This window comes from Pyrus communis, chromosome 17 (assembly GCF_963583255.1).
Source record: "Pyrus communis chromosome 17, drPyrComm1.1, whole genome shotgun sequence".
In the NCBI taxonomy this organism is placed as follows: domain Eukaryota; kingdom Viridiplantae; phylum Streptophyta; class Magnoliopsida; order Rosales; family Rosaceae; genus Pyrus; species Pyrus communis.
This window is the reverse complement of record NC_084819.1, coordinates 2,877,879-2,893,635: the sequence shown is the minus strand read 5'-3', so window position 1 is coordinate 2,893,635 and position 15,757 is coordinate 2,877,879. Positions and strand designations below refer to the sequence as shown.

At 37.8% G+C, this 15,757-nt stretch overlaps 1 protein-coding gene and 1 pseudogene across 1 annotated transcript; one reads left to right on the top strand and one right to left on the bottom strand.

Annotated features, from left to right (window-relative positions):
• The first annotated feature begins 5,735 nt into the window (after positions 1-5,735).
• On the top strand, positions 5,736-9,185 carry LOC137723197 (putative calcium-transporting ATPase 13, plasma membrane-type). Its single transcript, XM_068462368.1, has one exon. It carries the CDS (start codon positions 5,887-5,889, stop codon positions 8,971-8,973), a length of 3,087 nt encoding a protein of 1,028 aa, XP_068318469.1. The 5' UTR covers positions 5,736-5,886; the 3' UTR covers positions 8,974-9,185.
• A 4,798-nt stretch (positions 9,186-13,983) lies between these two features.
• On the bottom strand, positions 13,984-15,442 carry LOC137723235 (ATP sulfurylase 1, chloroplastic-like; annotated as a pseudogene).
• Between the last annotated feature and the right edge of the window lie 315 nt (positions 15,443-15,757).

Here is a 15,757-nt window from a genome sequence, read left to right as displayed (position 1 = left end):
ATCACATCAGCACAAATATCACAAAAAAAAAACATTCAGAGATCAAGTAACGGGACAAAGCTTTTCAACGGTTATAAACGAAAAATCACGATTTAACGGTTATTTTAACTCCGATTTTGATGATTTTTTATAACTACACTCCTTGACCCTATATGAATACAATGAATGAATTCGATCTTCAATTTAAAATATTTACACAAGTGGATACCACAAAATCTTATGTTATACTTAATAAAAGTATAAATAAACTCTAAGCGTTAGTCAATCTATCGTTTTACGAATTCTCCAAAACTAATTTCAACGATCCAAACCGTCAAAATTGTTTGTATATGCTTGGAGATCACATCAGCAAAAAATCACAAAAAAAAAACATTCAGAGATCAAGTAACGGGACAAAGCTTTTCAACGGTTATAAATGAAAAATCACGATTTAACGGTTATTTTAACTCCGATTTTGATGATTTTTTATAACTACACTCCTTGACCCTATATGAATACAATGAATGAATTCGATCTTCAATTTAAAATATTTACACAAGTGGATACCACAAAATCTTATGTTATACTTAATAAAAGTATAAATAAACTCTAAGTGTTAATCAATCTATCGTTTTACGAATTCTCCAAAACTAATTTCAACGATCCAAACCGTCAAAATTGTTTGTATATGCTTGGAGATCACATCAGCAAAAAATCACAAAAAAAAAACATTCAGAGATCAAGTAACGGGACAAAGCTTTTCAACGGTTATAAACGAAAAATCACGATTTAACGGTTATTTTAACTCCGATTTTGATGATTTTTTATAACTACACTCCTTGACCCTATATGAATACAATGAATGAATTCGATCTTCAATTTAAAATATTTACACAAGTGGATACCACAAAATCTTATGTTATACTTAATAAAAGTATAAATAAACTCTAAGTGTTAGTCAATCTTAAAAACAAAAACTCTTTATCCTTGCACATTTAATATTTGTAATAGATTAGTAGTGTATGTATTATTTTTTTTATTAGGCTTTCATTTTCGAGTGTAGATATAGTACTTGAACGAGAAATGTTTTAATGTTTTCAAGTAATATTTATGTCGCAATGTGTGGTATGTGCAAATTTTAAAAAAAATATATTTTTTTCTTAACGGGTCATAACGGGTCATAACGGGTCGGGTCACTTTACCCGTTGGGTAAAGTGACACGACCTGTTAAGGACCCGTTAAGATAACGGGTGTGACACGACACGACCCGTTAAGATAACAGGTGTTACACGAAAACGACACGAACACGACAGACACGACCCGTTTGCCAGGTCTATCAATAACCTTTAAATTAAAACTCATTATTCATTTTTAACTTAAAGAAAAAAGAAAATCATCTTTCACTTGTGCACTAGTAGAGCTATTCCCCTATTCTTCTTGAATTTCATATATTTAGCCATTTCAAATCCCAAATTTATTGAGCAAAGAACAATAAGGTTTATAAAACCCTGTTATTCTCTATAAACTTTTATTTAGGGCGTGCATATTTTTTAGCAATTCTTTCTCCTGAGTTTATTAATTTTTTCAATAATATAGAAAACATCATGAAACGGTTTTGAAATATGAAAAATCGTCGAGAATGATTATGGTTGCTATATATAAATACATAAAATTATCTACGCATATGCAAATATTTGGAGGAAGCCTTTAAGGGAAGATCCCCATTTTTCAAAAAAAAAAAATGAGGACATCCTCTTGACCGTTAGATTTGATTTTAATAAAGTCCTGTGATTGAGATTCTGTGACCTGTGATTTAATCTTAACCACAGAATTTCATTAAAGTCAAATCTAACGGTCAAGAGGGGTATACTTTTTTTTTTTTTGAAAAATGGGGATTTCTTCCCTTAAAGGGCCTGAATATTTGGATATACATTATGATGTTTTGTTTAGTGATTTTATAAATAGTATACTTTTTTTTTTCTTCTTCTTCAATACTTGTGTGAGGCACCTCCTTATAAGAAACCTTGACTCCGCCACTACTTTCGCCACAGGTTACTTCTAGGTTGTGTTTGGAGGAGATGAGTAGGCTGAGTAGCACATAAATTCATATCATGCATATACTTTGTTGAAATATTGTGAGAAATTATGAAAAGAAAAAATAATAATAACAATAAGAATAAGTGAAATAAGGAATGCACGTGAGATTAATTAACTGCCGTTAATCAAATATAATTCTTAAATTTTTCTTGCGAACTGTTACGAATCAAGTTCATATAATTGCAAAAATATTATAAGAAAAGAAATTAAGGAGAAGAACAGAAAAATATTTTGTGTACTTAATCAAATTGTTACTGTCATATCATGACTCGGGCCCCTACTACATCTCGGGCTCGACTCCATCGTAGTACGATATTGTCCGCTTTGGGCCTCGACCACGCCTTCACGGTTTTGTTTCTAGGAACTCACAAGAGAACTTCCCAGTGGGTCACCCATCCTGGGAATACTCTCACCCGAACTCGTTTAACTTCAGAGTTTCGATGGAACCCGAAGTCAGTGAGCTTCCAAAAGGTCTCGTACTAAGTAGAGATGAGAATATACATATAAGGCTTACAAGATCCACTCCCCTGGGCGATGTGGGATGTTACAATCCACCCCCATTAGGAGTCCGACGTCCTCGTCGGCACACTCGGCCAGGGATTGGCTCTGATACCAAATTGTCACATCCTGACCCGGGCCCCCACCAAATCCCAGGCTTGACTTCACCGTATCACGATATTGTCCGCTTTTGGCCCTGACCACGTCCTCACGGTTTTGTTTCTGGGAACTCACACGAGAACTTCTCAGTGAGTCGCCCATCCTGGGAATGCTCTCGTCCGAACTCGCTTAACTTCGGCGTTCTGATGGAACCCGAAGTTAGTGAGCTCCCAAAAAGCCTCGTGCTAAGTAGAAATGAGAATATACATATAAGGCTTACATGATCCACTTCCCTGGAAGATGTGAGATGTTACAATTACATTGTGATTAGTTAGTTAAACAAACTAGACCATATCTTTTAAGGGAGAAAAACTTGTGTGGAGCTTTACTTGCCACTGAATTTTGTTGAATAACACTACTCTCCAATCAAAACTCGTCACGTGACAAGTCTTAAATATTATTTTTTATCATTCTTTTATATTTAAAACTCTCATAATTATTTTTTTAAAAAGCCTCTTGTAATTATTTTTCTATTAATTAATATACACTATAAAATTGCCCCGTAGTACTACGGTTTACTGATATTCCTTTTCATTTGTAAGTGAGAGGTCGTAGGTTCAATTCTCGCGAAAAGGAGAATTTGAACTACATTATTACTAGCTCATTGTGAGGTTAAGCTCATCCTCCTATACTTGTTGAACAAATCAATATTTATGGTAACAAGTAACATCCTCATTACAAACCGTCAATTTGTTTAATTTGTATGGATGATTAAATGATTTTCAGATCAAATGAATTTTTCTAAAGATGGTCTTTAAGTGATGATAAGAAAAACTTTATTTGATAACAAATCTTATAATGACGTGTTAGTTTATAAAATTTATATAATTAAAACCCACAATCATGGTAACCTGATTTAGCAGGATCGTCCCAAATAATTGTTTTTCACTAGACAGATTTCTTGTAGCACTACTTAGATTTCTTGTTTTTCACTAGACGCCTCCAGTCTAATCCCAATTAATTTTTAAGCACTCTTAAAGTGAGTAGGAGACATTAGTTAGGCAAGTACGCAGGATTTCTACTAATTTGTGCGTCAAACCTTAAGAGATTTATTCCAACAACATGTACCTTGCAGTGTATTGATCCAGTTTGCTCGATTTAGGTCTGAATTGAACATGGAGTTGGAGCTAGCAGTTTGGTTTAACCCTCAACTACTGGCCTAACCAACCAACCCACCAAATTCATTTACTTTTCGGCTCGTTATTTCTTTCATACGTAACTGAGCAAATATTTCCTTAAAAAAGTTCATACTATAAAGTGAATAATAGATGAGAAAAGGAATTTTGAGAAAGAGAGTTGATGACATGAAATTTCAAGAGTTTAAAGGTTCTGGTTTTTGGAATGAAATGGGCATATTTTTCCAACCGAACATATTCGCCTATGATCTAAATGGACGCATCCACAAATCCTACTTTATACGAGCTTGGGTTGGAGAAAAGTTGACATTGTGTAACATAATTTCTATGGATAGTCCGACGTGTTTCTGCTGAATTTTTCAGGTCGACGGGCCTAGGATCCATTCCAACAATATCATATTATCTTCGTTTTATCATCTGCTCAATCATTAGGTATGAAGTTTTATCATAAAAAACTTCGGTGTTAGTTAGAGAGGGGTATTTCTATTTAAACTACTTTCTCTTGGGCCCTCTGGTTGATGTAGGACAACAATGAGTTCCAACACTCCCCCGCATGTAAGACCTCATTTTATGGGACACACGTGAATATCCACATCGGACCACGTGTAGTCATGTCGGGACTCACCTTTCACGCAGGGCCAACAGGTACCCACCTAATCGCGTGGCAGTACGTGCTCGCCTCCTGGCTTGGATACCATATTGAATTCTTTAGGTCGACGAGACGAGAGCCCATTCCAACAACACTGATATTGTTCCTACTTTACCACTTGTTCAATTCTCAGGTGTGAGATTTTATCACAAAAAATCTTGATGCAGTTGAAGAGAGGTATTCCTATTTCAACTACTTTCTTTTGGGCCCTCTAGCCGACTTGGGACAACACTGAGTTCCAACAGTTTCCATAGAGTATTCATACTTGTGAGAATGTCTCTCTTCCTCACCCCCACTTCCGTTTACTACAGTGCATCTTTCTTTTTCTGTTGGTTCTCCTCCTCCTCCACCACCACCAAATCCACCATGAATAACTTCAATCATCTTACAAGAAAACCCACCGTGCATAACAGCTTTAATTTAATCCGAGCATCGCAACACAACGACACAAACCAAGGCTGAAATACTTGTATAATTTTCAAAATTTCAGTTTTAATTCAATAATTAAATTGTGGGAAATGGGAACGGGGAAGAGAACGCTAAAGCTGATTGGAGACTTTGCGTCTGCCCCGAGCTCGCGTAAAACCCGAGGAAGTTCAACACCAGTCTCAACAAATTTCACGAAATTAAAACCGAAACGTTTCAGGATTGGAGATTTCAGGAAAATAGGGAGCTCGTTCATGGTGGAAGTGCTGTCCGATGCAGCTGACTGAGAAAAAGATGCACTCAAGTGATCGGAAACAGAAGGGGAAAGGGTGAGGAAGAGAGAAAAGTTTCTTAGTGGGACCCATCAAGTGAGGAAGAGAGAAAAGTTTCTTAGTGGGACCCATCAACAGTTACTTTCTTATGCTAATTCGTACGTGTCCAGCGAGTTCGGGGAGCCTCGCTCTTATTTTCTTTTGGATCCTACTTCTTGTTTGTTTCCTACGTGTCCAGCGAGTTCGGGGAGCCTTCAGTTTGCATCCATTACCAAGCAAACTCATCGCTTTTGTTTGGCAATGCATTTAATTTAAGCTTGACTTTTGGCCCACCTGAGAAATTGTTGTCGATGAAGATGCGGTGTCTTGGTAACACGCTTACGTTTGCGAAGTAACAGAGGAGGAAGAAAAGCATTTATTCTCCTCTGTAGGAAACGAGTAGCCGATATGAGGACTGCTTTAAGTACTGAATGATGCATTGACACAAACACAGAGCTAATCCATGCATGCATACCGCAAACTGCATTCTTAACAATCTCTAAACTTCGCAGCACTTTTCAATTAAGCACTCTTTTCATCCATAACAATCCCCAAATTTGTAGCAATTTTCACTTCACCAGTCTTTTCATCTCTTACCATCTATAAACTTTGAAGCACTTTCCAGTTAAGCATGTCTACCACCCTGCATGCAAAACTAGGTTGCATTGAAATCAGGCTGCTTTTCGATGTTCAGAAAAGCACTCTTAGCAAACACCAAAGAAATTGGCGTTCGGCTTTTGCCAAAATCTACTGCTCCAGAGCCTTCAACATTTCTCTACCAAAATACAAAAACACCAAAATATCTCGATCACCTTCTTATGCCGCCATTATTGTTGAGCCATCAGAAAGCTTATTCCAAATTGATCAAACTACCCTCACTAACCTTGTCAAGCAGAAAAACCTCGACCAGCTTCAGGAGCTGGGAGGGGTTGAAGAAATTGCGTCCGCTCTTAAAACTGACGCAGAATACGGAGTCCATGGCGGCGATGATCCAGCAGACGACATTGCGAAAAGACTCAAGGCATTCGGCTCGAACACGTACAAGAAGCCACCAACAAAAGGGTTCTTCCACTTTGTGTTGGAGGCCTTCAAAGACCTCACAATTCTCATCCTCCTAGGCTGTGCTGCGCTTTCTCTCGGCTTGGGAATCAAAGTGCACGGCCTAAAGGAAGGATGGATTGATGGCGGAAGCATTTTTCTCGCAATCATTCTGGTAATTTCTGTATCTGCTGTGAGTAATTTTAGACAAAACAGACAGTTTGATAAGTTGTCTAAAGTGAGCGACAATGTCCAAATCGAAGCCGTCAGAGGCGGCAGGCGCCAGCAGATTTCAATATTCGAAATAGTAGTTGGTGATGTCATTTGTTTAAAGATTGGAGACCAAGTTCCGGCCGATGGATTGTTTCTAGACGGCCATTCGTTACAAGTAGACGAATCGAGCATGACAGGGGAGAGTGATCATGTCGAAATTAGTCACCACCAGAATCCTTTCTTGTTTTCCGGCACAAAAGTGGCTGATGGTTACGCTCGGATGCTTGTCACCTCTGTTGGGATGAACACAACATGGGGCGAAATGATGAGCCAAATCAGCCACGACAATGGTGAAGAGACGCCTCTGCAAGCTCGGCTTAACAAGCTAACATCATCAATTGGTAAAGTCGGTTTGGTAGTTGCATTTTTGGTCCTGATTGTCTTGATGGTTAGGTATTTCACTGGAAATACAGAGGACGAGAATGGAAACCGGGAGTATAATGGCAGCAAGACTAAAGTTGACGACATATTAAACGCGGTCGTAGGGATTGTGGCGGCTGCGGTTACAATTGTTGTGGTGGCAATCCCGGAAGGCCTGCCTCTGGCTGTGACTTTGACGCTTGCTTATTCGATGAAGAGAATGATGGCAGATAAGGCGATGGTGAGGAAGCTCTCTGCTTGTGAGACGATGGGGTCTGCCACCGTCATTTGTACCGACAAAACAGGCACTCTCACCATGAATGAAATGAAGGTGACCAAGTTTTGGCTTGGCGAGGAACCCGTGGAAGAAGAGGCGTATTCATCTATATCTCCTTTTGTTCGTAATTTGCTTCATGAAGGGGTTGCTCTAAACACAACAGGTAGTGTGTTCAGGCCTAATTCGGGTTCGGAAATTGAAATCTCGGGCAGTCCTACTGAGAAGGCGATTCTTTCGTGGGCGGTGCATGGGGCTAAGATGGATATGCAGAAAATGGTGAAGAGTTGTAGCACTCTCTATGTCGAGGCCTTCAATTCGCAGAAGAAACGAAGTGGGATTTTGATGAAGCGGAAGGCGGACGATTCTGTGCAAGCACATTGGAAAGGAGCTGCAGAGATGGTATTAGCAATGTGCACAAGTTACTACAATGCATCTGGAGTTCTTAAAGATATGGATGAGAACTCGAAATTGAAATTCGAGCAGATTATCCAAGGTATGGCGGCGAGCAGCCTCAGATGCATTGCTTTTGCACACAAAGAAATTAAGGTAAAAGAGCAAGTGGATGATCAAGAACATAAAAATTTATTAAAAGAAGATGAATTGACACTATTAGGCCTTGTTGGGTTAAAAGATCCATGCCGCCCAGGGGTGAAGAAAGCTGTTGAAGATTGTCAACGTGCAGGGGTGAATGTTAAAATGATCACAGGCGACAATGTGTTCACTGCTAAAGCAATAGCCACAGAATGCGGGATACTCAAGCCTGATCAGGACATGTTCTTCGGCGGCGCGGTGATTGAAGGCGTGCAATTTCGCAATTACACGCCTGAAGAACGAATGGAGAAGGTGGACAAAATCTGTGTGATGGCAAGGTCCTCCCCATTTGACAAGCTTCTCATGGTGCAGTGCTTGAAACAGCTAGGCCATGTGGTGGCAGTGACAGGGGATGGCACGAACGATGCGCCCGCATTGAAAGAAGCTGACATCGGACTTTCCATGGGTATTCAAGGCACAGAAGTCGCGAAAGAGAGCTCAGATATCGTGATTATGGACGACAACTTTTCGTCGGTGGCCACAGTTTTAAGGTGGGGAAGATGTGTTTACGAAAACATCCAGAAGTTCATCCAATTCCAACTCACCGTCAATGTCGCAGCGCTGGTGATCAACTTTGTGGCAGCAATTTCCGCCGGTGAAGTCCCGTTAACAGCTGTTCAGTTACTGTGGGTGAATTTGATCATGGACACACTAGGTGCTCTGGCTCTCGCCACAGAGAAGCCAACGAAAGAGCTCATGAAGAAAATGCCGGTCGGGAGGACAGAGCCTCTGATCACCAACATAATGTGGAGGAACCTTCTGCCTCAAGCACTCTACCAGATTGCAATCCTCCTGACATTGCAGTTCAAAGGAAAATCGATCTTCGGCGTGGATGACAAGGTGAAGGACACACTGATCTTCAACACATTCGTGCTGTGCCAGGTGTTCAATGAGTTCAATGCAAGGAAACTTGAGAAGAAGAATGTGTTCAGAGGAATCCACACCAACAAGTTGTTTCTGGGGATTATTGGTGTCACTATTTTGCTGCAGGTGGTGATGGTGGAGTTTTTGAAGAAGTTTGCAGATACAGAAAGGTTGAATTGGGGGCAGTGGGGTGCTTGTGTTGGTATTGCAGCAGTATCTTGGCCAATTGGTTGGGTTGTCAAGTCTATTCCTGTTCCTGAGACACTTATTTTCAGCTATCTCAAGTGGAAGAAGTCGAAGAAGAACTATATTTGAAGTGATTTTCAGTTTGAAGGATTGAAGACCCAATTCAGAAACAACACTGCTCGTTCGTGTAAGTCATAATTTTACATAATTTTTTGTTTAATATTTTTTAAATTCTTTTATTATTCTATAGTAATGTAATTTATACTTTGTTGTACAGCATATATTTGTAGGATGCAAGTATGTTCAACATATATTTCGTTTATAATATAATTAAAACTTAGTTCCAATGATGTAATGTCATTTGTGACTGAAAAATATGGTGACAACCGGTCACTGTTGTCTATTCTTTAGAAAGTGTGCACCTGGTGAGAAAGAAAATTCATTTCACAATTTCATGTTAATTAAGCACGCTCATTTTATAAAAGTTCTACAACAAAACCGAAAAAAATAAAATAAAACTCATTAGACCATCTGTAAGTATAATTTAAGTTTGGATAATACTCGCATTTCTCCTTCCGGAATGAGTTTATTATTCCACATGCAAATAACTTATTTTTTATATCATAACTGTTCGATTACTTAGTCTTTATTTGAAGATCAATTATACAAAAAATTACTCAAATAAGATATTGTTTAGTCATTCATATATATTGAAATAATTAACTATTTATGTACTAAGTAACATATTCATAATGAACCGTCCATTTATTTTATACATTTAAATGACTAAACGAGTTCCTATTCAAATGGATTTGTTGTAAGAATGTTTTTCAAATGAAGATTAAGAAATAAAACGATCCAATGATTTTTTTCCGTGTTTCGGAATACGATTAACCAACATGTTAACTAATCGATTACGATAATTATAAATTTTTACGGTAAATAATATTATCTAAAAGTGAAATAAGCTCATTCCTCAAAAAGGAGGAATACAAACATTATCCAAAGGTTATATTTTTACTGTTGCGGAGTATAGTTCGAATAATTTAGACTTAGTTTATACAATCCTTTTGGAGCTTTTCAAAAGTAAAGTAAAGCTTTACTTTTTTTCAGAAAAATTACGTCCAAAGAAATCATGGACTTCCTCCTTATTTTACTTTTTTCAGAGATTTCTTTTTTTTGGAGCTTTTTTTTATTTAACCCAAAAAAATAAGAGACATTTCAATAACTTATTAGCAGTTCTTTCAAAAATAAAAAACTTATTAGCAGTCTAGAAAATATATTATGTACTTCTTGAAGTGCAACAGTTTCTCTAGTTGGGTGAGCCTCAAGATTTTAGGAACTTCCTTCTAAAAGTTGCTAAGACGTCCCAATCTTTCTAACGCCACCTTTTGAGCCTGATTTGATGTTGATTTTGTCACAAAACGTGGGGATTCTTTGGCTGACTGGGTTATCCAATTTGAATAGGATTGTGTTTCTAGTTTATTAACTAGCGAGTAATGCCCGCGCGTTGTTGCAGGATTACAAATTGCTTGAATAATTATGTAACATTATTCTCTTCAAACAGTTTCTCCAATTACGAGTTTTATTAAACAGGAAATAAGATTATTTTCTTGTCACAAAATTAGCATTTTCAACGTATCAAAGCAAGTGGTGATTATTAAAATGAATATGTTAACACATAGCATAAAATCTAATAACCTGAATAATAGTGTTTTAATGATATCAACAATTAGAAACACAAATGTAAATATAAAGTCAGGTGATTTAATGGTTACAAGCCAAGTAAATCACCTAGACATAAATAAACTAAAAAGTAGATGAAAATTAAGGATTGACTTGAGCTTAGAATTCACAGAATGCTTTTAAGAGTAGTAAATGTTATGTTGAATTGAGTTCCTTGTAATGAGATACTCTTCTCTGCACAAACAACGTGAATAAAATTCTAATTTTCAACCACCCTTAATTTATAATTAAGCTAAGCACACACACAGTAAACACAACACAATGACAATAATAAGAACTTTTGAATAGCATTATATACATCAATTACTCTGCAGAGGAATTTCAAAAATCGATAACTAAGCTGTAATTTTTATAAGTCACTAAACTCACATTACAAATTATGCAGTCAATCTCACTACCCTCCTTATCACACATCAAAAGTTAAAAAAACAATACAGTTGCATTGAGATTTGTAAGTGGAAGTACCTCATTGAAAGTCAAGAAAACAATACAATTTCTTTGGGATTTTTAAGTCGATGTACCTCATTGAAAGACTTCTGGATGCTTTGCAACACCTTTTGGAACCTTTGCCTCATTCTAGTCCAGAGTGCAGAATCTGCAATCAGTTTAAGCATTTTCCAGCACCACAGAGCATCATATTTCCCATGATGAATCAACAATGCCTCCTCCAGCTTTGAAATAGCAGCTGGGCAAACAAACACAAATCCGCATTTATAAATTAAAACTCCCAAATAACTAAATGGAATAAGTCCAAAATTTAAATTTTCAACTCCCAAATAACTAAATGGAAGAAGTCCCAAATTTAAATTTTCAACTTCCAGATAAAACATGGAGAATTCCTATGTCTCAAATAATTAATCCAAAAAAAAAAAAGATATTTCGGGGAAATTCAAAGCTAGCACCTTGAGTTAGCTTCTTTGATTCCAGTACATTCCAAAACTGAGATAGATTGATCTCCATTTCCTCTCATAATACACACATGCAGTTTCTATTTTTTGATCAACTAAAGCATTGTCGACGTCTTTTACAGTAGCTTAGATTGCATCTCCCTACATGATTGAAAAAAAAAAAAATTGAATCACAATTAACATTTATTAACAGAATTTTTAAATCATATATCCAATCTCAAAGAGAGATCACAATCAAACAGTTGGTATTTAGCGGCGAAACTTAAAAACCAAAAATGCACATTAATGTCCTAGAGAGAACAGAATTGCAAACAAAAGTAGAATATTGAAACAATATCGTGATAGTCACGAAATAAGTTTATGAATTTGCTAATATTGATTTATTAGGTTCCAAGTTTGTCTCAATATATCATTTTTTTGTTAAACTGAAAGTGTAAACATTTAGGTACTTACCAAGAAAAAAGCAATTAATTATTTGATGCTACTTACAAAACATATTGGCATATATATAGGCTTTGATTCAAAGGTTAAGTAACAAAAACCAATTATCTTATCTGGATAAATATTTCATTCCCTTACAACAAAAAGAATAATCCAGTAACAAAAACCAATCAAAAGGGACACGGTTTGGCGGCTGACCTTGAAATATAAATCAGAAAAACAAATTGAAATAATTAAATTCCAAATCCAATCTCATAATTCTGCAATGGAGAAGAAAATATTAGAGATCTTAACATAGATTTTTTTTTTTTATTATTTTTTTTTTTTGTATAGTTGGGAAAACATAATTTAAAGACTGACAGAAGACATTACTACGTGCGATGCAACTGTCAGATTCAGAGCAACTCCTCCCGCTTTCGAGCTCAATAAGAAAACCCTGCAATATGAATCCTCGGTATATCTCTTTATAGCAAGACTAAAAACGTTCTGGCAGTTTGATCCTATTAGGATTGGTAGGTCTAAAGGACCCATATAGGCCAGGAGTGAGGTAAGCAGTAGAAGCTTGCCAGCTTGCCGAGGTGCAGGTGGAATTAATCACTGGCGATAATGTTTTCACCGCTAAAGCAATAGCTATCAAGTGTGGCATACTCCGGCCTGACCAGGAGGGAGCCAAGGAAGCAGTGGTAGAAGGTGTAGAATTTCACAACTACACACTGGAGTAAAGAATGCAGAAAGTTGATGGAATTCACGTGATGGTGAGGTCTTAGCCATTTGATAGGCTTCTGATGGGGCAAGGCTTGAAACAGAAAGGCTATGTAGTTATTGTGACAGGTGATGGAATGAATGATGTGCCCACACTCAAAGAAGCGGACATAGGACTCTCGATAGGGATTCAGGGCACCGAAGTTGCCAAGGAGAGCTCAGACATTGTCATTTTAGATGACAATTTTGCAACTTTGGTAACTGTTTGAAGATGGGGAAGTGGAGTTTCTGCCAACATCGAAAAGTTTGTCCAATTCCAACTCACAATAAAATAAATGTTGCAACTCTTGCGATCAACTTTATGCAGCCGCCTTGGCCGGTGAAGTACATTTAACAGCGATCCAGCTGCTGTGGGTGAATCTGATTATGGACACAATGGCTGCTCTGGGTCTCGCCACTGATAAGCCTGCCAAATAGTTCATGGAGAGCTCGTCCATGGGTCGAACGGTGATCACCAACATTCTATGGATGAACCTTCTACCCCAAGCTTTGTTCCAGATAGTTGTGCTCTTGCTCTTGCAGTTCAGGGATAGACGAATATTTGGTGTTAGAAGGTACAACACATTGATCTTCAATATATTTGTGTTTCGCCGTGTTTAATGAGTCTAACTCAAGGGATTTGGAGAGGATTAATATCTTCAGAGGAAGTCAGAGGAACGAACTGTTTTGGGGTGGTTATGGTGGAACTTTTGGGCAGGTTTGCAAATACATAGCGATTAAGTTGGGGACAATTGGTTGCGTGCATTGGGTGTGCAGCCATATATTGGGCCATAAGTTGGGTTTTCAAGTTCGTACCAGCTCCTAGTAAGCCCACATTCAGATGTCGAATGAGGGATAGCAAACACGGGTTAGAGTAGTTGGCCAAGGCAGGGTACCCAACATTGAACCCAAGTTCAAACCCCTACCTAATAGTCTGGAGCAATTGGATGCTCGTTGTCAAATCTAAAAATGTTCCAAACTAAATATATGCTCCAAGACAAGAAATTTAGAGAATTTGATCATGCTTTTCTTTTGGATCCAGCATCTTAAATCATAACCAGTGTATACCATATAGGAATATTTTGCCATATTAAGGGCATAGCACAATCTAATGTTCTACAGAAGAAAACCATAAATGATACAATGCGCCGTGGGCGTGCACAAATGCAGTGATCCAAGATGCAGTCACACGGCGCTAATTACAGTTGAGGCGAGTATCGTTTCTCTGCACCAGTGCCTCAAACAAAGAAGAATAAATGAGACTAATCAGATAATCTTGATCACACAAAGAAGAATAAATTAGCTATCTCCCAACCAGTGCAAGTACTATATGATATATCAACTCCACCGAAGCTGGAACTGTTTCTGGGACTTTACCGTTGTCTGCAAGAGCCAAACTGTCATAGTAGTCGACTAGCACCTTCCAGCCACTAGGGCACATGAATCCTTCGGGAGGGTTCTCTTTGTTCCTTACAAGTATTCACATCTGTCATAATAATTTGCAATGTCTTTCAGATAAACTAAACTTGGATTATGCACATAAACTCAATGTGTTTTTCTTTAAATACTACTTTGGATTGCTAATTAGAACAGCAAAAAAAAACATGTCAGAAACAACATCAAAAGAACGTGTACCTTTGTGCCAGATATAAAAAGGAAGTCCTGAGGCCTCGAGGGATCAAAAAATTCCATTTTACCTTGAGTTTTATCATAAGCAGCAACCTGCAAGAGAATAACTTAGATAACGGAAGATATCATACAAGAAGGGCAAATAGTATCACTACCAGATAATTTACATACCTTGAAAGGAAGGATGTTAAGTCGCTCTAGTCCAGGTGCCATGCTTAATATTTTCTTTCCATAATCGGCATCAGACATATCTTTCTTCTCAGTTGGATGACCCATACCTGCAGGATCCTGACCAACAATGTAAAAGTCAGCCCCTGCATTGATCCTAGCCTTTGCATGCCACTGCACCTTAGTTGGGCCAGCGTAGTGCATGGGAAAGGGAAATATGGAAACAACATTCATCTCGTGATCAAGGACACTATCCTCAAGCACCTGAGGAAACATTAGAACAATATCGAACAGAATCAGTATTTAGCTAAGGACAAGCAACACACAATTTAGCTAGGGCTTTCAGCAAATAAAGAGTTTCTATACCTTCTCATGTTGTTTCATTCGCCAACTAAGTGGAATGTCATCTACCTTTGTATAGCCTCCCAATGAATGAAGCAACAGAATGGGGTTTTTGTAGCCCATCTCAAGAAGCCGACGACGGGTATCAGTCATCAGCAAGGTATGTCCATTGTGGACAGGATTTCGCAGCTGAAACGCAAATACAACCTCATCATTACGCTTGGTGAATTCTTCACGGAGTTGTGCAGGAGACAATCGAAAGCTATCAAGGCCATCATTGTACTTTATAGGTTTTAGAACCTTTAGGTCACCTCCAATCAGCCAATTTCCAGCATTGGTTATGGCCTGATCAACATAAGGCAAACCAGGGGCAGCTGTTCCCTAAGTGCGAGCAATCCGTTCTTCTTTATGGTGCTTATAGATCTCAATACTGCCAAATAAATAAAATAGCTAGGCATCAGAAACCATTGCAAGTCATGGGATAAGACATACAATTTTCATACAGTAACTTCATTTTGAACCCAAAAGGAGCAGAACATGTTCTTATACTCAGGTTTTATCGTCAGACACGTAAACGACAAAAGTACAGTACTCCACTTCCCAACTTTTTCCCTTACCACCATGGCATTATCACACTGTGTTCTACAACATGGTGTGCATCACATGATGACATAAATATACATATATAACCAGTTGCAAGCCAGAAAAAATTTGATATGCGAACTGCATCATTGCAATGAAATCGCAACCATGTTGTAGAACCCGATGTGATAATGCCACGATGTTTGGGATAAAAGTTGCAAAAGAAAACTTGGGACATGTACAACTCTCCAACCAGCAAATGCTTGAAGACATTAAATTGAATATTCCTCTTAAGAAAATGACTGGATGCAATGTGGCATCAATATATATTTGCATATATTCAAAGATGAACACAA

What these genes read in the sequence shown, in the direction of transcription:
- LOC137723197 (XM_068462368.1), top strand. Translation starts at nt 5,887, where the DNA reads ATGTCTACCACCCTGCATGCAAAACTAGGTTGCATTGAAATCAGGCTG.